We start from the raw sequence: 26,326 nt of genomic DNA on the forward strand, positions 1-26,326 counted from the left end.
GGTACAAATATTTTACATGCATAAAATAACCATGGAGAAAATTGCTAAACATTTTACATTGCAAGGCACTGTGTAAAAAAAGAAAAACCATGTCCAGAGAGCAGCAGAGTATAAACTGACATATAAAGGCTGAAATCCCAAACATTCAATCAAACCAAAGATTATAATACAACAGGAGCAGAATGTTGCTATATAATCGTGGAAATCAGCAAAACTCTGGGGTTCTACTGTTTCATGTTTCTTCCCGGTGATTCAGAAAAAGGAGGATTCCTTGGTGTTCTCTGAGCTTGGCTGTCTGCTTGCAGACTTTCATTACCTGACTAGGTAACATCATCAGTGCTGGTGACTGTGGGGTTTGCTCCCAGTTTATATACAGAAGCTTGCCCTGCCAAGGTGGGTGGGGGTGTGGTTTTCTCCTCAGTAGTTCCTTGATTGGGGCATTGTTTTCTGCTTTGATTGTTTGTCTGGTGTTAATCCCTGCTTATCTGGGTGTTTGTCTGCTGGAAGGTATGCGTTCTGGTCTTTTTTTCCTCTTAACTTTTTGTTGTCTCTTTTGAATCGTGTATAAGTATGGCTTATTTCTGTGTGTCTATTGATGGCTAATTATTAATATTTAGTTTAATATTAATATTAAACTAACATAATTAATATACTTAATATTTAGTTGGGTAATGAAACATCTGCAAGCAAACAACCAAGCTCAGAGAACACCACGGACTCCACAGTTCAACCCTGAGCTACCTATATTCTCTTCTACTAAAAGAAGGATACATTGCAGTAACATGTCTAAATGAACAAACCATTCTTGTCGGTTGCTGGGATCATAATCCCAGAGGGAGAGGATGCAAACGCAGCATTCCTGGCCCAGACGAGGATTTTGTAAGAATGGCTGCCAAGGGAAATTGTTGTGCAGTTCTGTGGCGCAGAAATTGAGTAATTGTGACGCTGCACTGAAGGCTCCTCTAAGTTTTCCCAGAATAGGTCATAGGTTTTGATGTTACCATTAGCACGAAATCCTGGCAATTCCTATGGGCAGGAAACCAAAATTCTCTCAAAATACATTTCTCATCCATGCGCCTTTCTAGAATGGTTTCAAATTGCTTCTCATTAAAGGTGTTGTCAGTTTTTTCACTCTGCAGCAGCTGCCAACGTCAAATCAAGAACATGCAGCATCAAGCTACATCTTTTCTACGGGGGCTTATAGAAAATAAACATCCTTATATTCAAGACTTGGATCCACAAAAGGAACAGAATCTCATGCTGTTCTTTCATGCAATGCAAACTGACCCTAATTTATTTACCGCATTTATTGGGGGTGGGGGGTGCATCAAGTAAGCAGGTGAACTGGTTCTGATGGACACTTCCATGACACAGGAGACTGTTTTCTCATTTGTGCATATGAGATATTTTAATTGTTGAAATTATATTTTTATGATTTTAATTGCTGATTTTATTGTGAACTGCCCAGAGTCCCCCTTTTTGGGGGAGATGGGTGGTGATATAAATTTGAATACACAAATAAATAAATAAATAAATTCCTTCAAGAGAAAAGTAAAGACTTAGCACCCTCAGTTGCCCTTAATGCTGAGGGATCAATCAGTTAAGAGTGAAAATGCTGCACTTCCATTTTGCAGAATGTGTTGAACAGTAATTTACGGTGGGGAAAAAAAAGAAAGAAAACCTCATAACCAAAGAAAAATAATTCAACCAACTTGTTGTACTGTTTATTATAACATCCCACATAACTGTATTTTACAAATATTACTGCTGCCTTATATTTATTTCTGTGAAAAGCAGAATATTTTCTTTACTGCTCAAAATTTTACCTTAAATGCAAACACAGAGATGAAGTACATACTCTCCTGTGCCCAGAAGAGTGTCTTTACCATTATTAGAGAATGTTGCCTGTAACCAAGGCTGATCCCACTCTTCCTCTTTCTGAAAAGCATCATATGAAAGCCATGAATGACCAAATCCAAAATGGATGGTGGAAGTCAACCTTCATGGACCATCTATTGTCCTTCCCCGCCCCTCCCCAGTCTGATCTTACTGACTGCCTTCAATTTCTTGTGCTTACTACACTAACTCTCTTTCTGCACTTAGCACAAGGTTGCTTACCTCAAAAAGGAATAGTGTGATGGGTGAGCGTGTACATTTCTATACATCCTATCAATTTTATATGTGTGGCCAGACTTACCCTCCAGAATATAGTTACACTACGCTGCTCCAAGCTTTGGTTAACAATTCTCCAGATATCAAGCAATCCTGACGGAGCTGAAAATCAAAGCATATAACTGTAAACCGCCCAGAGTCCCTCTTTGAGGTAGATGGGTGGTGATAAAATTTGAAATATAAATAAATATAAATAAAAATATAACACATTCTGTTGTAAGCCACCTTGATGATCAAACTAAAAGGGTATAAACAATAAACAGACTGCTTTATTAGTAGGATCACAAGTCGCAGACAGATGGAAACCAGCACTCAATATTTTCATCCTGATAACCATTTATTTGCTACTTTAATTGCCTTTGAGGAAAATGTGATGGCTATTCTTGAGATGGGAAATAATATAAATGCTCAAGGACACTATTAATACTGTAAATATCAGATTGGGTGAAGCTAAGGACAGAATCTCTCATTTGTAAGTAAGAAAGTAAATTTTATTTACATTTAAGGATCAACTATCTATTCACATTAAAGAGATAGAGAGAGATATCAAATCCTCAAGCAATAGATTAAACAGAACCATCCTTAACCTAATCCTAATGGATTTAGGATTAACCATAAAAAGTTTTATATTAAAAGAAAATTTTAAAAATTGAATAGCAGTGGCTATAGAGTATAATAAATGGAGATCACAGAAGACAAATAAGCAAGTAAAAGAGGCATAATGAAGTCCAAGCATCAGGCTGTGTAAAATGGACACACATTTGTAGGTATCTCAATTTCCCCACCAGATGGTGACCTACATATTCTTGCACTGGGGTGTTACTATATCTCCCTTGCATTAACATGGAAGGCAGAGCATTAAATCTGGCCAAAGAGAAGATTCTCCAAAGAGACAAGCATGAGATGTTACCTAAGTATCTCAGCTGGAAGTTTGTGGGTAATCACTAGATATAACTGTAATTCGTTTACTCTTAAGTTTCTTCAGGACAAAACAAAGTCCCTCTAATTTCACTCTTGCCAGGCCAACTTACATGTGATTGAATTTCCAGAAGTTGAGAAAGGTTAGCTGGTTGCTCTTATGGCAGCTCTAATACAGAAAATACTGGCTTTTCTGGAGATAATTGGGTAAGAACATAGTAACATAAGCAGTGCCCATCTAGTCCAGCAATCTGTTCTCACAATGATCAACTGAACAAGCGAGCCCACTAGTCTTCTAGCAAATGGCCTCCAGAGACAGTCACATTGCCATCAAGGCTAATGACCATTGATCCCCATGACTTCCATAAATTGTTCCAACCCCTTTTTGAAGCCAGTGAAGCTGGTAGCCAGCACCACATCTCGTAGTAGCAAATTGCAAAGTTTGATTATGCATTCTGTTCAAAAATATTTCCTTTTGTCTGTCCTGATTCTTCCAGGATTCAATTTCATTGGGTTGCTGCTGTTTCTGGTATTTTGGGAAGGGGAAAATAGTTCACTTTACCACACCATGCATAATTTTGTACACCATAAATCATGCAGTTGCACCATTGAGTTATAAAAGAGCATTATGATATTGGCATCTCTATTTTCAATAATGTGGTCAATATTGAGAAAACTCAATAAGGATCTTAAGCTTTTCATCAGTGTGGCCATTTTTGTTTTAAAATTATCAAGTGGCACACAGAGATAATTTCATAACCAACCGTAAGCAGTATCTTACATCTTTCAACTCCTATTGAAGGTAGAAGTCTAATTCCCCACCCCCTCATGTTCAGCATTATACTTACCTGTATCCAGGGCTGTTGAAGTTCTTTATCTCTGGTTCTCAATTACCCATTTGTGGGTTAATCTGTATGAGGGCTACGGACATTTTGAAAATGGTGTGAAAGAATTGCTTTGGACCTCAGGTAAGCACAACACCTCTTTATTATCCATTACAGTAGCTCCCAGGAGTGTCCATGGGAGGAGGTGGTCAAGATGGCAGTCATGACTGTGTGATTGAAGCCCCACCCCATTTTACATGCACTGTGCGTAATTCTTCTCTAAAAGGCCCTTTCTGAAAGATTCATATATCTTAAAAGGTTAATCAGGATAAAGTCCTTCCACTAAACCTCCCCACAGGTTTGTGTCATATCAACAATAATGATCACCTGATTAGGTTATTCATTTGTGTATAAGAGTTGCAGAAATACTTGCATAAAATCTGACCACTGCTCATCATAGAGGCTTATGTCAGTAGTATTTGCAAACGTGCAAGGCGTTTGTGTTTTTAACATGCAGATTTTATAAGCTGATTGTTGAAGAAGAAATATCAGATGCAGAAGGATCCTTTTCAATATATGCTAGATTGAGTGGCCAGTATCTAGAATTCCTGAATTTATGCAGTCCAGCTTGAGATTCTCCAGAACAAATACACGATTATTTTCATCACCTGCTTACTAGGTTAATCAACCATATACTAGTTGAAGGTGATTTGAATGAAATATTAGTCCTTTTTTTAAGATCATAACACTCCACCACTCAGATCTGTAATATTTTGCAAGATTACATGTCTGAATTTAATTGAGTGGATATATGGCATTCTAATGAGGATAAACTTTCCTTTCTTCTGAATACAGAAGAAAAATGGTTTTGATTAAATTACTTCCTGAATATCTATACCTTGATATTTAAACTTAGTGCCTGTCAAAGGTATTGGTCTGCACGCTTTCATCCCATAGCTATGCCAGCTGGAGATAATAGAAATTGTAGCCCAAGTACTCGGAGGGCACCAGGCAGAGAAGACTACAGAATTCAAGGCTCCATTTCCCTTAAACTTCTCTTCCACCTCAGAATGCTCACCAGATTCAGGAGTCTTGGCAAGTATACTCTGGCTCCATTCACTCCATTTCCAGAAGGGATCGACAGCTGTAGCACAGCGTACTTTTAATGTATAGCTTGTGTAAGGCTGCAATCCACCCAGTTTGATGTGAGGATGGAAATCTGGATTGGACTGCACTGTGATACTGTACTGCAAAACATAAAGAGTGAACCTGTTAAGAGGCCAACTATCCTTCCCTGGATAAATCTTTGTTTCCGAAATCTAACTGCACATTTCACACCTACAGCAGATGGCAGCATCTAAGCAACTTTGATCCCCAAAAAACTAAGCAGGATCAGATCTGAATATCCAGAACTGTAGGCTAGACTGGAAAATTTAAACAACACAACATATCTTGGAAGGCAGCAACGGCAAACCCACATCTTTATTGCTTCCAAGAAACCTACACAGACATATCCATGAAGCCACCAAGAGCTGGATTTGATTTGAAGGAATGGTTACCATTTTAATTATTTTAGTTACATTTTTGATTCCTACCCACCTTTCCAATCCACTTAAACTCACAAAAAGATGGAAAAGCATAAGACATAATCAAAATATAAAAAGGAATAATACCACCTCCTAAAACCATTCAAGAAGAAACAAGTCTCAGTTCCTTTCGTAATAGGGAGGAAGAGAGCTGGATTCCAATGCAACTCCCATCTGTTTGCCCCTGTTGGCTACCACTTCCCCACTAGAATTCCCCTTAGTGCAGCAAAGGAGGCTGGGATTGCATTGCAGAAAGGGAAGTGGATGAAGAAAAAATGAGAAATGCCAACCAGTGCTCTCCAGAAATTGCTCTTTTAATCACCTTGAGTAAAATTTGTGCTGTTCCCATTTCTCTCCAAGACCCTGTTTCCCTGAAAGGATCCCAGTGTTTGTCCAAAGGGTTCCTCTCATTCTTTGGAATAGATATGGGGGCCCTGCAGACAAGGTAACATTTGATCCACCCAATTTCTGGGTCACTAAGAGAAATTAGAAATATCGGAGGTAAATTCCAGGCCAAAATGGGTATGATCAAAAACAAAGATGGCAAGAACCTAACAGAAGAAGAAGAGATCAAGAAAAGGTGGCAAGAATATACAGAAGGCCTGTATAGGAAGGATAACAATATCGGGGATAGCTTTGACGGTGTGGTCAGTGAGCTAGAGCCAGACATCCTGAAGAGTGAGGTTGAATGGGCCTTAAGAAGCATTGCTAATAACAAGGCAGCAGGAGACGGTGGCATCCCAGCTGAACTGTTCAAAATCTTGCAAGATGATGCTGTCAAGGTAATACATGCTATATGCCAGCAAATTTGGAAAACACAAGAATGGCCATCAGATTGGAAAAAATCAACTTATATCCCCATACCAAAAAAGGGAAACACTAAAGAATGTTCAAACTATCGAACAGTGGTACTCATTTCACATGCCAGTAAGGCAATGCTCAAGATCCTGCAAGGCAGACTTCAGCAATTCATGGAGCGAGAATTGCCAGATGTACAAGCTGGGTTTAGAAAAGGTAGAGGAACTCGGGACCAAATTGCCAATATCCGCTGGATAATGGCAAAAGCGAGGGAGTTTCAGAAAAACATCTATTTCTGTTTTATTGACTATTCTAAACCTTTGACTGTGTGGACCATAACAAATTATGGCAAGTTCTGTATAATGACCAAGTAGCAATGGTGAGAACAGACCATGGAACAATAGACTGGTTTAAGATTGGGAAAGGAGTACGGCAGGGTTGTATACTCTCACCCTAGCTATTCAACTTGTACACAGAACAAATCTCAGATATGCAGATGATACCACTTTGATGGCCGAAATCGAGGAGGAACTGAGGATCCTCATGATGAAGGTGAAAGAAGAAAGTGCAAAAGCTGGCTTGCAGCTAGACCTCAAAAAAAACATGATTATGGCAACCAGCTTGATTGATAACTGGCAAATAGAGGGAGAAAATGTAGAGGCAGTGGCAGACTTTGTATTTCTAGGTGCGAAGATTACTGCAGATGCTGTTTGCAGCCAGGAAATCAGAAGACGTTTAATTCTTGAGAGGAGAGCAATGACAAATCTCAATCAAATGGTCAAGAGCAGAGACATCACACTGACAACAAAGGTCCACATAGTTAAAGCAATGATGTTCCCCGTAGTAACATATGGCTGCAAGAGCTGGACCATAAGGAAGGCTGAGAGAAGGAAGATCAATGCTTTGGAACTGTGGTGTTGGAGGAAAATTCTGAGAGTGCCTTGGACTGCAAGAAGATCAAACCAGTCCATCCTCCAGGAAATAAAGCCAGACTGCTCACTGGAGGGAATGATATTAAAGGCAAAACTGAAATACTTTGGCCACATAATGTGAAGACAGGACACCCTGGAGAAGATGCTGATGCTAGGGAGAGTGGAGGGCAAAAGGAAGAGGGGCCGACCAAGGGCAAGGTGGATGGATGATATTCTAGAGGTGACGGACTCAACCTTGGGGCTGCTGGGGGTAGCAACAACCAACAGGAAGCTCTGGCATGGGCTGGTTCATGAAGTCACGAAGAGTCGGAAGCGACTGAACAAATAAACAATGACAAGAGAAGGACACCACTGGATATAACCCACTATTTGGGTTTTAATTGTTTATGGCAGGATGAACTGTGCCATGACTGAGTCTGGGTTGTAGTTTGTCCCAAGAGTTAGAGTTTTGTCTGTTTGGCAACTGCATGACAAGTGTCACATAGACAGCTAGAAGGTTCTTGAATTAAAACACCTGTGAGGAACCACCTCCGTCTTCTATTGCAAGATTTCTAATGGGGCGGGGTTGTGTTTGTGCTAAGTGTTGCTCTGAGGAACGGGGGTAGCGTATGTGTATCAAGGAGCAGGATGCTGAAGTTGCTGAAGAAACACAACTGGACAGAGGATCCCTGGAGGGAGGAGGAATGTGTGACTGAAGACCTAGCAGGAGCAAGCAGAACTGGGATCTATGAAGCAGACTGGCTGGTAAAAGGTCTGCTACACTGGAAAAGATAGACCAGGAGTTACAGTATGAAGCAATGTGACCCAAGGAAGAAGTAGCTCAGGAAAAAGAGTTATTTTTCTCTTTTCTTCAGTTTGGAAAAGGCTAGGAGCGGGAAAGTGAAAGTGAATCTAAAGGCATTACTGTAACATAAAAAAGTAGTGAGTACCTCTAGCAACTGTGTACTGTAGGTAAGGAAGAAACTGAGACAATCAACTGCAAGAAACTCTGTACAAAAATGTATATTCAATTGTTACACTAAGACCGCAACATATTAAAATAAGCCCAGATCACTTACTTTATTTGCACTGTAACTCTATGCGTTACTTTAGCTGGCAGAAGAACACAGTTCCTGTCCCTTTCTCACCCTCTGACACTGTGGCATTTGTCTTCATGGTCTAGACCAGTGTTTCTCAACCTTAGCAACTTTTAAGATGTGTGGACTTCAACTTCCAGAATTCCCCAGCCAGCATGCTAGCTGGGGAGTTCTGGGAGTTGAAGTCCACATACCTTAAAGTTGCCAAGGTTGGGCAATGCTGGTCTAGTCCATGAAATTCCACACATCTTAAAGTTGCCGAAGTTGGGAAATGCTGGTCTAGAACAGTGTTATCAACCATTATAGATGAATTGCTTTTTGATCATGGCCAGAGGGGCAATACAGCAGTTACTTGGAAAGGTACATCCCTCTTACTGTTTCTTCCTGGAGCATATTGGGGGAAGGGTTTATGTTACTTTATTTAGATATGGATGCTTCTCACCTGCTTATTCCCACCAGCATATGCAGCATGGATCTGGCATAACAACAATGGGTTTCCGTTTATTGGCTTTACACGCCATGATAACTGCATGAAAGTAGCATTTTGATCATCCACTGATAGGTTGCTACGAACTACAGGACGAACTGGTTGAAAAGAGAAGAAGAATGAAGGTATATGAGGATTCTGGAAGAATGTAAATCAATACCTTGGACCATAAAAGCAGCAAAAAAAAAAAAAGCTTTATCTTCCCTGGACTTCCCTTCTCAGTTATGGCACTCAAAAAGATCTTCAGGCATAGAAATTGTGACAACTATCTACCAGGCATTGTGTTTTTCTACCTTCTCCATTTCAGCTTATTTTGCTTTTGCTCCAGAGTTGTTTTCTCTTCCCTTTCATTCCCATCAGAGAAGTGCCCAATTTCCCAACACAATGGTTGCATTTCCCAGAGACAGGAAAAGGAAGACACAAAAAAGGTCTCCTCCTCCTCCTCCTACAGAAATGAGGAGGGTAATCATAATTTCCCTAGCAGGAAGGAGCTCAATGGCATGTGTCAAATCTTAACCAAGTCCAACCTACAGTCCATGTTGTGATTGTTGTTACTTGATCCTTCTGTGTGACAAATTACCATGAAGAGTGAAAGGCAACAAGAACAAATCCTACTTTTGTTGTCATTATAACAGCATAAAGGAACCCCCAAAACTGGATCAATAGCAGCCTAAAGTAAATCTGGAGGAGAAAAGTAGCAGGAGCATCCTAACAAACTAGAAACTCTAATGATCTAATTGCTTGAATCATGCAGGGGCATCTGTAGGGGCCAGGGTCAAATCAGGCAAGACACAGCGCACAACACCACAACACAAGTCCCACCCCTTCTGTATACATGTTGCATTGTGAAAAAGGGGCAGGTCTTCATTAAAACACTGTGCCTGCCTGTTTTGATCCTCATCTCCCTTTCTGGAAACCACTGATATCGTTGACTCGTCCCCAACTTGGTGTTCTCCAGATGTGTTACACATACAACTAATGGAGGTCATCAGGATGGAGGAGAATGGGGTCAATGACATGTTTCTCTACCAGGTTCTCCTTTGTTCTGCCTTTCTTAGTGGCAGAGAGATGATCGGCCTTTATTTATCAGTGAGGAAATAGGAAGGGAGAAAAATATCTGATTGCTGCAATTTCAACCTGTCTGGAACTTTGTTTGGGGGACAGCCAATTCTATTAGCAAGAACCAATCAATATATTATGTTTTATTTGACATTTGAATCCAGATGCAGTATGCAAAAGCATATAATACTTTTAGATTGTGACAGTAGGATGTAAATAAAAATTAATAAAGAAAATCAACCCTTACCTCTGTAGTTTACATCAAAACTAAGATACTCTTGTTTCTGCCCAAGGCAATTTTTGGAAATCAAGCTTACATTGTATATGGATTGGTGGCCCATCTTGAATGAACAGCTGTTTTTGCAATCTGCAATGCAACTGCAATACGTTTTTGTAGAAGAGCTTTTAAGAAATAGCAGGGGGGAGAAAAGGCAATATGTATTCTATTCACAGTTAAAAATAGTGTATTAGAGAAATTTTGAACTTTATCTATAAGTTCAAGATTTATCACCCTTGATTATGATTTCTGATTCCACAGTTCCCTACGCTAATCAGATTCTCCCCTAATTAGAGTTTTGCCAGTTGACTTCAAGGCCTGCTTTTGAATGCAATACTGTAGAGGGAATCTGTTTTGAGTAATGGTTAGCATCAGAGCAGATATAAAACTAAACCATGATTAAACAAAAAAAAAGAAAGAAAAAGAAATGAGGAATTCATGTTGGAAGCAAAGAGGGTAAGAACTGTTTATTTCCCAATTTGCAAATGGTGGTTTTCCTGATTTGCAAATACCTAATATTTTCTCTGCCCCAAGCCACTATAAATGTCAATATATCTATAGGCATACAATAACCTTGAGTAAAATGTCTAGGGTTTCCTCCATTCAATATGCAAATAACTAACTTAACTTTCTGATAATGAGCACTCTCTTCTATCCAGGACAAATTTTGTCTCCTGGCATCAGTGTCTTTAAGATCTCCAAATATTCCTTTCAAAGATATCCCATAAATCCTGAGACAACTACCCTAAGCTCCTTCATATTATGCTTTCAGTTGACTTCAAGACTGTTTTGAGAATACTTACGTATCAGACAAAATAAACTTTGCTGGACACACTGACTTAACATCATTGTCCGACTCCATATTTCCAGGATCCCAAGTACATGTAATATTAATCATGTCTTCAGTTTCACAGCTTAGATTTCGGGGTTTATCAGGCTGCCCTATTAAAACATGTTTGGATTAAAATGTTACCTTCTTATACTTATACAGAAAGTATACAACTACTTTCAAAACAAGTTAAGTTGATTGCTTATATTTCCCCATCCCTATCACCAGCAGAAAGATGGTCAATGCAAGTGTTGGGGATAGACATTCAACCCTACTCCACCTTTGGATGTCCTGTCATCTTTATTCAAGGATGTCTCCAATGACCATTGGCAGGTAAAGATTATAGAGCTCCATGGCTTGCCTGCCCCTGCTTTATTCTGAAAGGGAAATTGGCTCACCCAAGCATTTCATTTATTTTAATTAAATTTATATTCTGCCTGTTCATTCAGGAATTCAGAGCAGCATAAATAGTGCTTCCTCATCTTTTTACCCAAAACTTGGGAAGTTGGTTGGCCTGAAAGAAAGTGACTGGTACAAAGTGACCCTCTGAGCTTCTGAGAGTGGGCCAGAACTTAAGTCTCCCTGCTTGGATTACAGGTAGTCCTCATTTAACAACCATTCATTTAGTGATGGTTCAGACTTAAAACTGACTTATGGCCAGTCCTCATGCTTATGACTGCTGCAGCATCCCCACAGCCACATGATCATGGTCTGGGCACTTGGCAACCAGTTTGCATTTATGACCATCACAACATCCTGTGATCACGTGATCACCATTTTCAACCTTTGGCCAGCTTCTGGCAAGCAAAATCAATGGGGAACCACGTGATTCACTTAATAATCACATGGTTCGCTTAACGACTGCTGCAAAAAAGGTCATAAAATTGGGCTGGATTCACTTAATGACAGCTTTGTTTAGCAACCAAAATTCTGGACCCAATTGTGGTCATTAAGTGAGGACTACCTGTATATTCACTCAAGAAAGTCACACACTTGTATCTTATAACCAATGCTACATATGTCCAAGATCATCTTCAATGATCCAAGTCCTGTTCCGATACTAATTTCCTAATCCACAGCAAGAACATCTTTGGTTATATGTCCCCTTTCTCTCTGGCCTTTGCAATCTTTTTCCCACTGAGAAGGTAAGAGAATTATCATTAATTTGTGGAGAGCAAGAAGGAAGGCCATTTGCAGCTGGCAGCATCTAGCCAGTCATGGCTGACACCCAAACTTAACAGGCTTGGCCCTGATTAGCATTGGATGGGAGATCACCTGAAATTCCTAGGAGGGCGGACTAGGCTGAGAAGTAGAAAAAACTTCTCAGAAGGCAGCAGTGACAACCCACTTCTCTAATGTTGCCAAGCAAGTGGCAAGTATAGTTATGAGCAGTCATTCCCAACTCAAGGACAAGGAAGGAGGCTACATAAAAGCGATAAAATCGGAACAGGACGGCCACCCCATTCTGTACATGTCCCAAATGGCAGCTGCCATGGTTTTGTATGTAAAAAGATGACAGCTGCAGTATCCCAGTATTGATTTCCTAAATTTAAAGGCAGGCAGATGCCCCATTATGGCTTCTATGTGGAGACCAGCACTTTGGACAAACAGAGGCTATCACTTCTTGTGACAGATGCTGTAGGAAGGAGATGAACGAAACACACATGGACTGTGATCCTCCCAGCCCTTCCAAAACTAGCCTCCTATGCCATCCATAGCAAGGGAAGACTATTCATTTGCCAGCCCCCTGAGTTCCTCTGTACAGAACAGGAAGAGGCAATGTCTTACTCTTTGTCTGGGGTGAATTCTGATTTTATATCGGGAGATGGGCCCTCTCAGCATTTTGTGGTCCAGATGAAATGGGAGAAAAAAGGGCCTTCAGAATACAGGAGGCAACCTTTGGCTCCAAGAACCACAGCTGGATGGGGCTACACTTCAGTATCCAATCACCCATTCACATGCATTTGCAAACCTCCATGCACACGCAATACTTCTACGCAACTTCACCTTTCTTCCAACCTGCTATTGGCTGCAGGACACTAGTAATCTGGACCATCAGATCATAAAGTGGTTGGAAGCAACGAGATTACATTTGCTGCCAAAAACGGCAAGAGGAAATTAGTGACCCACTTCCTTTTGGCAGGTGAGAAAACTAGGCAGAGGTCTCTATGATACCAAAAGCCAGATTTTTGTATGTTCCAGAGCTTGCATGGCCCTTGGTCCACCCACACTCTAGGGCATGAAATCTTTCAGGATTCCAGAAAAGCAGCATAATCACAAACACAGCTTTTCAGATTAAATTAACAACTGTTCTAGTTAAAATAATCCTGTTCTCTACAGCAGAGTGAGCAACTTGGGATCCTCCTAATGTAACTAGATCACAACTCCCATAATCTCTGATCTCTGGCCATGTTGGCTGGGACTACCAATCACTGAAGTCCAAGGGCCTTTGGAAGGGCCCAGGCTGCCCACAGTGACAAGCAATAACACTGAAGATTTTCTGCTTACTAGTGAGGTAGAGATAAGTTGAATTGTTATCAAGCGTGTTAGAAAAACCACAAGCGACTTGAATGCGACTGGGGAATGAAAAGGTAACATTTCTAGTAAATATTAGCCGTTGCTGTTTTGTCAACACATTTTCCCTGTGGTTGTGAATTGAAAAACTAGTTACATATTCATTTTTCTTTGCAATGCAGCAAAATGTGAAATTGGAACCTCGTTCAACTGCTTTGTATTCAGGGAAGATGTAAATTTTGTCACCACTGAGAGCATCTGGGCCTGCACAAAGCGACAGAGAAAAAAAATTAATTTTCTTCATTTAATTATTTTATTATACAAAGAGTTCTTCAGATCTCAGTCACAGAAGAAAAACGAAAGACCTCTATTGGAGCAAAGTGCCATAACCTTGGCTTGGAATTCTGGCAACTGTGGTCCCAGCACATCTGGAGGGCACCAGGTTGAAGAAGGCTGCTATACATGCCATTTCCCCCCCCTCCATATGACAAACTGGGAGACTGCACTGAGAGGCAAATCGGCTGTGCATGGCCGAGTGAGTTCATAGCAGAAATAAGATTCCAACTGCAGACTTAGCTATGCTGTGCTTCTTATTAAGCCGTTTATACTGGGGGTGGAAGGGGGGCTCTTGCACAGTCTAACAGCTGCTGTTACATCTACAAGGTCTACATCAAGCCCCAACCTTCCAGTCTGCACTACTGAAGCACTTATATGCAGACTTGGGCACGTCTAGGATCAGAACCAGTCCGTTCCTTCTCCAGCTAGATGGGCTGAGGGAGAGACTTAACCAGACCCTGAAAAACACGTTGAAGAAATATGCACGGAATGACCCAAAGCACAGCTATTGTAGCCTAGTCAGGATTGCAGACTGCATGCTAGGTGGGCAGCCCACCTACTGTGCTTCAGAAGATGGGATCCGCCCACTACAAAAGGGACTTTGGGTGGGGATGGACGGGTTGGAAAAACCATCATGTAAACCTATTATGAAAATGGATTGAGAGAAGATTTGGCTGAGCAGGAGTATATTTCTCTGTGAGCCACACACACAGAGCACTCAGAAACAGATCTGAACTTGTCTCTTCAACACAAAATGTCACCAGAAACAGTTTTAGAAGAATTCAAAGATATGTGTAATTAACAGACCAATTACTACTACACTGATAGACCACACAGTTGATTTACTGCAAAAACATTGAAGTAGAACATCACATTTCAAAAGACATTCTGGAAAAGGAAGTGCCAAACGTTCCACGGTTAGATGTTATTGAATGTTCATGCTGTGTAGTGGTCCTCACCTATAGCTTTGGTCCTTAATCCTAACAGAGGGATAAGATTTTGTACAGACCTCAGACATCTCAACCAGGCTACCAAATTTGACAGTTAACCTATGCTCTGTGTAGCTGACTTATTAAATCAGTTAAGTGAGGCTACCTATTCATCTACCTTACCTTTAAGCATAGACTACTGGCAAATACCTCTGAAGAAAATCTCCAAGGAGAAAACAAATTTTTCAAGGACTGCTCCAGTTTATTAAAATGTTTTTTGTTCTCAGGGGGCACTTCCAACCTTCAGAGGCTCAAGCTTTAGTGGGGGGAGAGGGGCATAGCCAGCCTTGAGCCTCAGGTTGCTCACTGCCAACCTACACAGACTAAGTCCCTGTCCTAATAACAAGGTAAGGAATTATTTGTTAGGGAACTGTGAAGAGGAACAGAAGACAAGAAGTTACCGTTCTAGGAACAGAGATTCAACATATCTGGAAAATGATAGGTTGGCAAAGCTGCCCAATGCAGTACATCATGCTTTCCACTGGTAATAGGACTTTACCATTTGCTGCCCTCCAATCACTCCAGTTACTCCAAATTTTAGTCACTTTGCTCCTTATTCTGGCTTCATGAGTTTCACACTCCAAGGGTACATCGGAGAACAACCTCTGTTGGTAATGTTGTCTTGATTTATTGAGAACTGTTGTATGATTCACCTAAAAGTGCACCATAAGGAAAGCTAATTTAAAAAGGAACCCAAACCAATGAGACAATAGACTTTGGGTCTTTTGATATCACTGCTTCTGCAAAAAAGCAAGGTCTGGTTATTTGCCAGATTCTCTTCCCCAAGCAGAGGCAGCCTAGCCTGTACCTGTGAGAGGACAAGGTATCCTGAAGAACCCTGCCAGAGGTTAGGGGGTAATATCCAAAATAAGTCTCAGTATGACTGCTCCAGCCTTAAATAACAGCTAACCCCTTCATCAGGATGTCTACCTTCCTGTGGTCTTCAGAAGTTAGTCAAGGCTTACTGAGCATTTGAGGTATAAGGGTCTGCAATCTTTTTTATGATAGTCTCAGTTGTCATGAATTTTATGACTATAAACTTGGATTTCTGAGGTGGCATTCTATGGACTGGAATGGCCATTGACTCTGGCTTGGGTGGCAGATAAATCTGGTAAATGAATAAATAAAGTGGAAATTCAGAACCATTTCAGTTACGATGCTGACTACAAAATACGAAGCAGAGCTATGCCTCAGATTCCTCCTTCTTTGACAGTGCTATTGCTTGAAATATAACTTCCATCTTAAACTAGGTTTTGGCTGTCGCAACAACGCCGCACATGCAGCTTTGTTTGAGAATGTATATTTATACTTCACAAATCTCTCCAGCCCTTAATCCTTTGCACTGTTTTACAATCAACTGCAACTTCTTCCCACTCCCAAGACAGTTCCCTTAAAAGTATCAGAAGACTCTGTAAGTCAACTGTGATAGCCCCTCTGCTTCCTCTCCCATCAAGTTAAGCGTAACAACACTGCACTATCTTGCAAAGCTAACGTAATTCACAGACTCCTGATGCTATCTCATTTCTTGCCACATCAGTGTAACAACAGTAGATTTTATTTTGCACGCAATGGCATGATCGTTTTCCAGCCTTTAAAACTGCACTACTCTAAAAAGAAAATAAAAACTTGCTCCTACCTCTCCAATCACACTTACATCAAGAATCTGGAATTCCAAATTGTTTTTAAGGGGGCAACAATGACTTCCCTCCAGGAGAGTCATTTTATTTTTAAAAAGTGGTATCCCATTCTGTGAAAAATTAATCAGGGCATAATTCTCCAGGCAGAATATTGCTACAGATAGTCCTTGTTTAGCAATCACAATTGGAACTGGCAACTTGGTCATTAAGTGAAGTGGTCACTAAACTGCAACTGGGCTTATGATCTTTCTTCAGCTTTCCTTTGCTTTACAGACTGGTGAAGGTCGTAAATGCGAGGACTGGCTGTAAAGTTAGTTTTTCATCACTGTCATAACTGCGAATGGTTGTTAATGAGGCAATTGCTAAATGAGGACTACCTGTAATGCTGTTTATACATTAGATAAAACTACTGAAATACAGGAACAGGCATTTCTCATAAAATGAGCAGAATAGCAACTCCCTATTTTGCCTCATGTTTCAGCTTCTAGAACTTTCTATTTAAAAAGAAAAAAGAAAGTTAAAGCTTCTTAAGGAGCAAGCAGATAACCCCCCACCCCCCAGATCTGACATCTATGCATCTAGTTTGGATTTAACTTGAGTTTGAAAACTTATTTCCACCAAAGACTGGGTTCAACAGGAAGATGATATAAATTCACATTGCCATTTTCAGAATGACACTTACATTCAAAATAATCCTATCTTCTTCTTTTAAACGGATTTGAATGTTAAAAATAATTTTTATTTCGGAATTATATGCTTCAGAGTAATCATTAACATCCCATTCCAGTAACAGTTGCTGAACAGAATTATTTGGGTAAATCCTAAGGTTTGTTGGTTCAAACACCTGGTTGCCTGAGGGGTAAAAAAAAAAATACTGTAGAACAGTAGAACAATAATGAGTAATCTAAGACAGTGTTTCTCAACCGCAGCAATGGACTTAGCAACACTGATCTAAGACATACAAATCTATGAAGTAGTTACACGTTGTAACATTTATACAGAAATAATCCCATTTGCTTTTGCATAGTATCTTCCTTATAATCTGAAGGCTCAATTTACATGTTAAGTTTAATCAATATGCTCTTTAATTAAGAGCCAACAATTTGGAAGTGGGGGTCATGAGTCTGATTCAGATTGGGATTCTGGTCTTTCTTTTTTTCTCTCTCCCCCTCCCTCCCTCTCCCTCAATGGCTCAGAGTGATATACACAGGGAAAAAAAGATTATAAACAAGTCTTAACAGGATGCATTATGATGGCACTGACCAACATGGGAAAATACCAACACTTATCGTCTCCCAAACAATTTCCCCCAGATCCACCTTTTTTACTTCTTCACAGAAATTCATTGGGGAGGAGGTAGTTCTTACATCTGAGAGCAAGCTGTTCCATAAGAGAGGCACCATCATTGAGAAGGTCCTGCTACAAGGGCCCTGTAGATGACAGAACAGTCTTGGACATGGCACCTTCATATAGGGTAGGGGAACTTGAATCCACTGCCCTCTCCTTCAGACCTGATCTAGATCTGGGTCCCACACTACTACTCTGAATGGGAGAAAATTCTAGGGGATGTGTCTTCAGAGGAAGAAGAGCAAGTAGAGCCGGAAGCATCAATCCAGCAGTACTGGAGCGTAGTGAATAAAGGGGATGGCCTTGAAGGACAGAGGGAAGATCTACAACCAAGGCAACAAGCAGATAAACAAAACTTGAGCCCAGGCCAAGAACATGGTTTGCAAAAACCCTCAGAAGCACTCGCTCCCCAATTCTCATGAAGATAAGAGAGAGAGAAAAGGAAGTACATTCAGACTTGCAAAATTCCATTCTAATAGAAGTAGCTTCAGGTCTGCATGGGGTCTGTTTCTTTGTCTGGTCTACTTTATAGGGCTGACATGGAGCCAGTGACCCCATTTTGGTTTTGAGAGACCAAGCAAGTTCACAAGAACCTTTGCCTGCACCCTGACAGTAACTTAGAAGTTCAGCCACTTAATCATAGGCAGAGGTGTTTACACATAGCTTATGCATTATGTCCCCTCCCACTGAACAGTGTTGAGAACGACTTCTCTAAAACTCAGCCCTTGCCTGTGAACATCTTGCTTTGCTGTGTTTGGGACTTTTGATTTAATTTCACCTTGTCTCTGGTTTTTCATTTGGATTTGTCATCCAATCAATAGTTTACTGGACTTGATCTGTTGCCTGATCAATACTTTACTGGTCTTAATCTGTACAGTGTCAACTGGATGACTATAATCTATTCTCAGAGACATTGTGAAAGGACTTTTTCAAAGACTGCATTACTTCATCTAGCTGTGATAGAACCAAAACTTGCTTATCTCTGGTCTGTGGCATATTGATAGCTCCCTAATTTACTCCCTGGCAGCCAACTGTGCTCCCAGCATAGAAAGCCTACTCCAAAACCAGGGTCCCAATTTGTATCAGACTCCCTACTGTCAGGAATGATCACACTGAACCTGCAACACTGAAGGATTTAACCCACCCTAGACTTGAGGGTGGATGTCTTCTCCCATTCCCACCCCAATCGTGTAAAATTTACCCATCCAGAATAATGCATATATCATCAGTCTTTGAGTTATACATAGGATCAACTGCAGTATGACTTCTTTAACTGAGTGACAAGCCTTATTTGTTTTGCACTGGGAATGCTTTGTCATTTGCTATAAAACTGCTTAATTTGAGCATAGCCTTTCAACTCAATTCTTTTACAATTCTTTTAAAAGGTCCAGGAATTTAGTAGCTCCCTTCAGAACACTGCTATATATGCATTCACATCTCTACCTTGATTGTGAAACAGACCAAAACATAGTGCTACGCAGAGAAGTGTCCTGTGAAATATCAAGTGGTCCATCAGTTACCCCTGAAAGATACAAGCAACAACGTAATACAGTTCTTTTTGTTCAATTGCGTTGTCCAGTTCTTCAGCAATCTCAAACTTATTTTCATGCATCATAAAATAAACACACATTAAAGCAGTTGGTGGATTCTACAGGTAGTCCTCAATTGGGACCAGAACTTCTGTCGTTAAGCAATGCGGTTGTTAAGCGAGTTGCATCCAATTTTACAACCTTTTTTGCCGCAATCATTAAGTGAATCCAGCTTCTCCCATTGACTTTGCTTGGGAAGGTCTCAAATGGCGATCATGTGACCCTGGGATGCTGCAATTGTCGTAAATATATGCTGGTTGCCAAGTCCCCAAATTTTGATCATATAACCGCAGGGATGCTGCAATGGCCATAAGTGTGAGGACCTGTCATAAGTCACACATATGTGTGTGTGTGCACCTTCAAATCAGTGCTGACTCCTGGTGACTGCCTGGATAAGTCCCTGCAATTTTCTTGGCAAGCTTTCAGAAGTGGTTTGCCATTGCCTCCTTCCTAGGACTGAGTGAGTGTGACTGGCGCAAGATCACCCAGCTGACTTCATGCTGAAGGTGGGACTAGGTGTCTCCCAGTTTCTAGCCTGATGCCTTAACCACTACACAAACACACATACACACACTCACTCCATCCATCCGTGCGCGTGTATCTCACACACATATTTGATCTACATGAACTGGGGAACAACTTCTTCTCTTAGGAGCATGATGGCAATGCTATGATGTCACTGGAGGAGACAGAACTGCCATTTCTGGTCTCATGTTTCTTTTTTTTTTTAATGAGATTTGAGCTAGGGTTGAAGAAAACAAATGCATTAAGCACTTATTTTCCTTGTGAAGGAGCAAAACAAAAGTCACTGGTGCTATAAAATTTTCTTTTTGTGCTGCTAGAATTTAGCAGTGTGATCTAGAGGTTTACTGAGGGCTGCAGCATGAGGGATGAGTTACCCACCCCCACTTTATACATGTTACCCAGGGACATCCATGGGACAGGGGTCAAAAATGTCAAGATAGCAGCCACAGCCATGCATCAAAGCCACATCCTTTTTTATGTGTGTCTCAACATATGTAAAAAGTGGGTGGAGCTTTGACTGCCTTATTAGGCTTCCATCTTGACTTTTCTGACCCTCCCTGTGGAAACCTCTGATGGTACCTGAACACTTTGGGGGTACAATCCATCAAAATCCATGGGAACTACATAATGAAACTGAGTTTTTTTGACTGGAGTATTGTGCAGAATTTTTTTCAAAGGGACAATTCCAAATAAGTCCTTTAACCTAATACGAGCTTTTTAGTCATCACATTTCATTTAAAATAGAAAGGCCCCCAGCTGGCTTCTTAAGGCTTCAGGTTTGGTGCACTGCACTCCAGTTCACTGGATTCATGAAGCATCATCTGCTATTAAAATGTACACATACTGTTGAGTAAGAGGAAAATATAGCAAATAACTAAGGTCAGAAGGAAAGGAAATGCAGCAAGTAAACTGAAAGCCACATTATCAGCAGTAATGATAATGGTGGATATAACAGTTGTTGATAAGACTTTACCCAAGATTTTAGCTCTTGAGTAAGCATAATGTGATCTAAAACGAAGTATCTAAATTCAGCTCACAAGAGAGAAAAATGATGTTCCTTACTTAATGAAGCAGGCTGCACCCAAGGTTGCAAATAGAACATTACTGGCTAAGCTCCTAATGGGATTATAGATGAACTTCTTCTCTTTAAATGGCCATACGTATTGCTTCATTTATTTCAAACCTGATAAGCCATTTGGGCCTTCCTCCCATTTGGGCCTGCCCAAAGTCCTGCCCTTGAGGCACCAATGTCTAATCCATGGACTTTCTCATGCTATCAGAAATCTGTCAATCTTTTGGGTGACACCAGACCAGTGTATCTCAACCTCGGCAACTTGAAGATGTCTGGACTTCAACTCCCAGAATTACCCATCCAGCATGCTGGCTGTGCTTCAATTCTGGGAGTTGAAGTCCATATATCTTAAAGTTGCTAAGGTTGAGAAACACTGCCCTAGACTATTGAAGCCAGGAAAGCTTAGTGACACAGCCTCTCATCCCCCCGGGGGACAAAGTAAGAGTGAAATCACACCACTCAATGGTGGTGCGATTTCACCAAAGGGATGGGTCCTTTTTGCAAGTTTGAATGTTGGTAGACATACCACCTTATTCCAACCTTTGCAAGATAACAAAGGGGTAAATCTCCTCAATTCAGTAGATGCTGTATCACAAGAGATTTGGGGTAGCTACAAAGAGAATTCAAGCCTATGTGACTTATCCAGAGAGAAGCTCAGGTATTAGCAGTACTCCTTAAACACAGATTAAGACTCCTCAATCCAAAGAATACAGAATGGAGAAACTGATTAAACCTAGACTGACTCAATCACACACACCTGCACACAAACTCAGAAACCCATACAAAGTAAATGGGGAAATTCTGGGCTCCCACATTGCATAAACTGAAACTTGGTTTGCTTGGTTTTGCAACAGCACATTGTACAACCCCCTCTAACCAAGTTTATTCAATAAGCTATGGTTAAACAAATGTGTGAACCCAGTCCAAGACAACAGGGGGGATGGCATTTGAGATGTAGTTGCAAGGGAGCAAACTTAGAATGTATAGACATGCCCTTGGCCCAGTGGAGAAGAAAATGAGAAAATTACAAGAGAACAGAGCACAAATATTTACCAATTCCTGAGATAATATGAGACCTGAAATGATGACTTTCTCAGCTTGGGGTTTACAGGTTGTCCTTTTGTGATTCTGGCTCACAGAGCCCTTGAACCCTCAGACATTCCAAAGCTGTTGCTGGAAAAGTAAAACACAAATAAGAAACACAAAGAACAGGGACACTGTACCCTGCCTAGTGGCCCTGCATATATCAACAAGAAAAATAAGAAACATTTATGTCAGGAAGGGAAACCAGAGGAAGAAGGTGGGGTAGAAAGGAAGCAGAGCTAACTGTAGGTAGGAGGCTAAGGGAAGACAAATGCACTTTTTTTTTCCACAGAGAAGAACCAGTTTGAAAACTTTAACTGAGAAAAAGGTTATTCCCAGTAATTAAGAATAAAAAGCGGAGGCCAGCAATGCTTGACAGCCCTAGATAGTTTATTGCTGCCCAAAATGTTTATTATGTTGTGATCATTATTTAAAAAGTTAAGTGGTAGTCAAGTGCCAGTTCTCTGCTTTCTCATCTAAGAGTTCTTGAGATTTTGGACATTTTTAATTGTAATTTTTTAAAAAGTAATTGCTTAAAAAGTATTTTTCAGTCCTACTTACCAACTTCCACCCTTTACCTCTGTGGTCTGTGGTGCACACACAGCACCACAAAGAAAAATATATTGGAGGGCCAGTGTCACATATAAGCCCTGGACAGAAATTAGTTTCTTCAACAGATCTGAAAATCTGCTGTGTTGCTTCATTACTGAAGCAGATGCCGAATCTATGATGGATAGTCTGATCAAAGATTCAAGAATTCACCCATTCTGCATGCCAATAGAGCTGCTCCTGATTATGGCTCAACATAATTTTTCTTTACTTCATTTGGGCTTAGTTTAATCTCACTGCTCACTTAGCATTCCAGGAAAAGAAATGAAAATACAAGAAATTAAATGCACCTCACAACAACAATGCAACAGTGTTCCTCGTTAATGAAGCACTTAAACCCAGTTATTTGAAATTGTTAACTTCAACTATTGGTTCTTCTGCTGAATATAGTCTGGCTTGGTGGCAGCTGATGTAATGGAGACTTCAGAACTTCCTAATCCAGAAGTCTCCCTCCATTCTGTTGCTGTCCTGCCAGGGATCAGAAACAGGAGTTCGGGAATACAGTGCTTAGGACTTCCAGTCAGACTATGTTGCCTGAGAATTATGAGAACTGCAATATCGCAGAGGATCTCTGATCAGGGAAGGCTTGATTAGAGGGTTGAACTAAGATCAGTGTGAATGGAATGAAATTGCCTCTGAGTCCACTATGTGGGTCTCATCGGGTCGGTAGCGAAGATAGGAATGAGAAGATTTCTTAAAGCACTTCATTCTTTTAAAATAAGGCTGCATGAGGCTGGCCATTAGCTCTGCTGGCCCTGGTAGATTAGGAGAAGGGAGGTCCAGGTTCCACCATAGCCATGGAAATGCGTTGGATAGGATAGGCAGGATAAAATCTAAATAACAACAATTGAACCCCTGGAACACCCCTAGATGGCACTGCCAAAATTCAGTAGCATAACTTTTCATGAGTTAAGAGCAGAGACATCACACTGACAACAAAGGCCCGCATAGTTAAAGCAATGGTGTTCCCCATAGTAACATATGGCTGCAAGAGCTGGACCATAAGGAAGGCTGAGCGAAGGAAGATCGATGCTTTTGAACTGTGGTGTTGGAGGAAGATTCTGAGAGTGCCTTGGACTGCAAGAAGATCAAACCAGTCCATCCTCCAGGAAATCAAGCCAGACTGCTCACTGGAGGGAATGATACTAAAGGCAAAACTGAAATACTTTGGCCACATAATGAGAAGACAGGACACCCTGGAGAAGATGCTGATGCTAGGGAGAGTGGAGGGCAAAAGGAAGAGGGGCTGACCAAGGGCAAGATGCATAGATGATATTCTAGAGGTGACAGATTCGTCCCTGGGGGAGCTGGGGGTGTTGACGACCAACAGGAAGCTCTGGAGTGGGCTGGTCCATGAAGTCACGAAGAGTCGGAAGCGACTAACGAATAACAACTTTTCATGTTTTGGGGGGATAAAAAATTACAAAATAGGTGTGTGTTTTTTAATTTAAGATTTCTATTGCATTTTATTTTATCAATCTTCAGAGGCCACAGGTGAAAAGATGTGCAGACAAATCTAGAAGAAACATCTCTCTTCCGACCCCCTCATCCAGTAATGTTCACTTCTACCAAAGATATAAACGTTGTGGTTTTCCAATATTACACAATTTCCCTGTCTGTTGTGATAAATATGCTATCATTCAGGCACATCTGAAGCTACCTGAGATCCAGAAACAAGGCTAAGAACTTCTACACAGTTAAGCACTGTGTGAATTGGCACACATGAATGGGCTCATCGCTAAAATACAAGAACGTGTCCAAATGCCCACTCTGTCCACCTAAGATGCCCACTCTGTCCACCTACATAGAGAAGCTAACCGCAGCAGGATTCTTCATGATTGTTCTGCAACACACACACACACACACACACACACACACACACGTATATTATGTCCTTTTCTAATCTCTATCAAAAAATCTAATCATGAGTCACAGGGTTATGTCTAATAAGATTGCTTTGAAACAGGATGATCTCTGTTTAAGGCTCAAATGCCTTATAATACACTCTACTTTATATATAAGAAACTAAATTCAAATAAAAAATTCAAATTTAAAGATATTACAAGTTTATTTATTTATTCATTTATTTAACACTGAGTCTGTTGCTCAAAACTGTGATTCTGGGTATTCAATTTGTTTCCTACCACTTTTTGCCAATCTAAGTCCACCTCTCCAAAGATGTCACCAGCTTCTCTGGGGATGCTTTGCTACATTTCTGCCATCCTGACAAGGTTGAATAGAGCTGCGGGAAGAATCCCCCCTGCCAAGATGAGAAACAGGTTTCTAAGTGAAACGGAAAACATTCAAAATGAAAACAGAAGTCCTTTCTAGGTAGTTCAGCAGCTGACAACCACTTCTCCCCCCCCCCTCCAAAATTGGCAAAATCAGCAAGATTGAACAGAAGCTTAAAATTCAAACAATAAATTGGGACTTCAACTCGCAACAATTCATAAGAAAAAAAATTCAAACAGCAGCATACCATGTCCCTGTCACTTCTGTGTGTAAATTCTTGCAAATATCCCTCTATATGATCTCCTATTTTAGACCCTGCATTTTCTTGTTCTTCCCTTTTCTCTTGTCCTTATTTACCCTTATCTGAGAAATTGTGATTGTTGCTATGGATAACTGTTTTCCTCAAAAGTTGCTAGCATGGGGGGAAAAAAAGGCCAGATGGCAGGAAAAAGGAACCAAAATAGGATGGCAGGGTGCCAGGGGTAGAAAACACAATAAAGTCCGTGCGGAGGAAAAAGAGACTGCACTAATGATAATGCATACATTTAGCGGGTGAAGAAATAACTCTTGGGAAACTATTCCTATTCAGGAAATGGTTTATAAGAAGCTGCCTGATCATTATTTTGCACTAACTGGAGACAGATAGTTGAACTCCACACATCTTAAAGTTGCCGAGGTCGAGAAACAGTCCAAGATTCTCCAAAACAAGGCATAAAACGACTCCCCTTCCAATTTCGGTTATGCTAAACAAAACTTCAGAAAAGAGCTCAACGTTATACCTGATAAACCTGCTCCTAAAATTAAAACCCAACAACGTTTAGCCAGCCTTCAGCAGTCTTCAGGCCAACGGGTGAGGCTGCTCGCTCTCTCCCCAGCAGCGTCTCTCCGCGGCAAGGGACTGAGCGACCACATTGCTACCCCGCCGCCAAAGACACGCGAGTCACGCCAGAGAAGGGAAACCCGGCCACCCATCAAAAAGAAAAATTGCGGGAGGAAAAAGAGGCCGATTCAGACCTCAAGTACTCACGTCCTCAGTCGGCGGCTGGCGCTAAGATGCTCCCGAGAGGAGCGGGAAGGGGAGGAGACCCTCGCTGCCTCGCGCTGCTCCGTCTCCACGCTACTCTGGGGACACACGTCGGAGAAACGCCAAATCGCATAGAATTCCGACTTCTGTCTGGCACCTCTCGGTTCTCCACCCTTAATTGGAAATGGCTTTCCAAGAAAAGAGGAAAATAACTGGGGGAAGAGGAAGAGGGGTGGGAAGGGAGGCGATTCTCGTGGAAGGGCCGAAGTTGGGGCAAAACTGTAGCAACTGCCCTTCCAGCCGCCCGCGGTCCGATGACTTTCTCGGGAATGTCGTGGGGATGAGTCACGTGGAGCTTCGCGTGTCGGCGTCCCCCCACCCCACCCCACCCCACCCCACCCCACCCCCCTC

General features: G+C 41.2%; 1 protein-coding gene across 1 annotated transcript in view; it reads right to left on the reverse strand.

Moving 5' to 3' along the window:
- Nucleotides 1–26,135, reverse strand: part of OSMR (oncostatin M receptor) — a 36,570-nt gene extending 10,435 nt beyond the window's left edge. The window contains exons 1-12 of the mRNA XM_063295733.1: nucleotides 25,919–26,135; nucleotides 22,021–22,140; nucleotides 19,225–19,303; nucleotides 17,117–17,286; nucleotides 15,297–15,450; nucleotides 13,467–13,736; nucleotides 10,933–11,071; nucleotides 10,100–10,254; nucleotides 8,749–8,891; nucleotides 4,993–5,161; nucleotides 2,198–2,274; nucleotides 801–1,026 (exon numbers count right to left, since the gene is read on the reverse strand). Of these exons, the coding sequence (XP_063151803.1) occupies nucleotides 801–1,026; nucleotides 2,198–2,274; nucleotides 4,993–5,161; nucleotides 8,749–8,891; nucleotides 10,100–10,254; nucleotides 10,933–11,071; nucleotides 13,467–13,736; nucleotides 15,297–15,450; nucleotides 17,117–17,286; nucleotides 19,225–19,294 (1,573 nt within the window). The 5' untranslated portion in view covers nucleotides 19,295–19,303; nucleotides 22,021–22,140; nucleotides 25,919–26,135. The remainder of the gene's footprint in view (nucleotides 1–800; nucleotides 1,027–2,197; nucleotides 2,275–4,992; nucleotides 5,162–8,748; nucleotides 8,892–10,099; nucleotides 10,255–10,932; nucleotides 11,072–13,466; nucleotides 13,737–15,296; nucleotides 15,451–17,116; nucleotides 17,287–19,224; nucleotides 19,304–22,020; nucleotides 22,141–25,918) is intronic.
- Between the last annotated feature and the right edge of the window lie 191 nt (nucleotides 26,136–26,326).

The sequence above is a fragment of the Candoia aspera genome, chromosome 2 (assembly GCF_035149785.1).
Source record: "Candoia aspera isolate rCanAsp1 chromosome 2, rCanAsp1.hap2, whole genome shotgun sequence".
NCBI lineage: Eukaryota > Metazoa > Chordata > Lepidosauria > Squamata > Boidae > Candoia > Candoia aspera.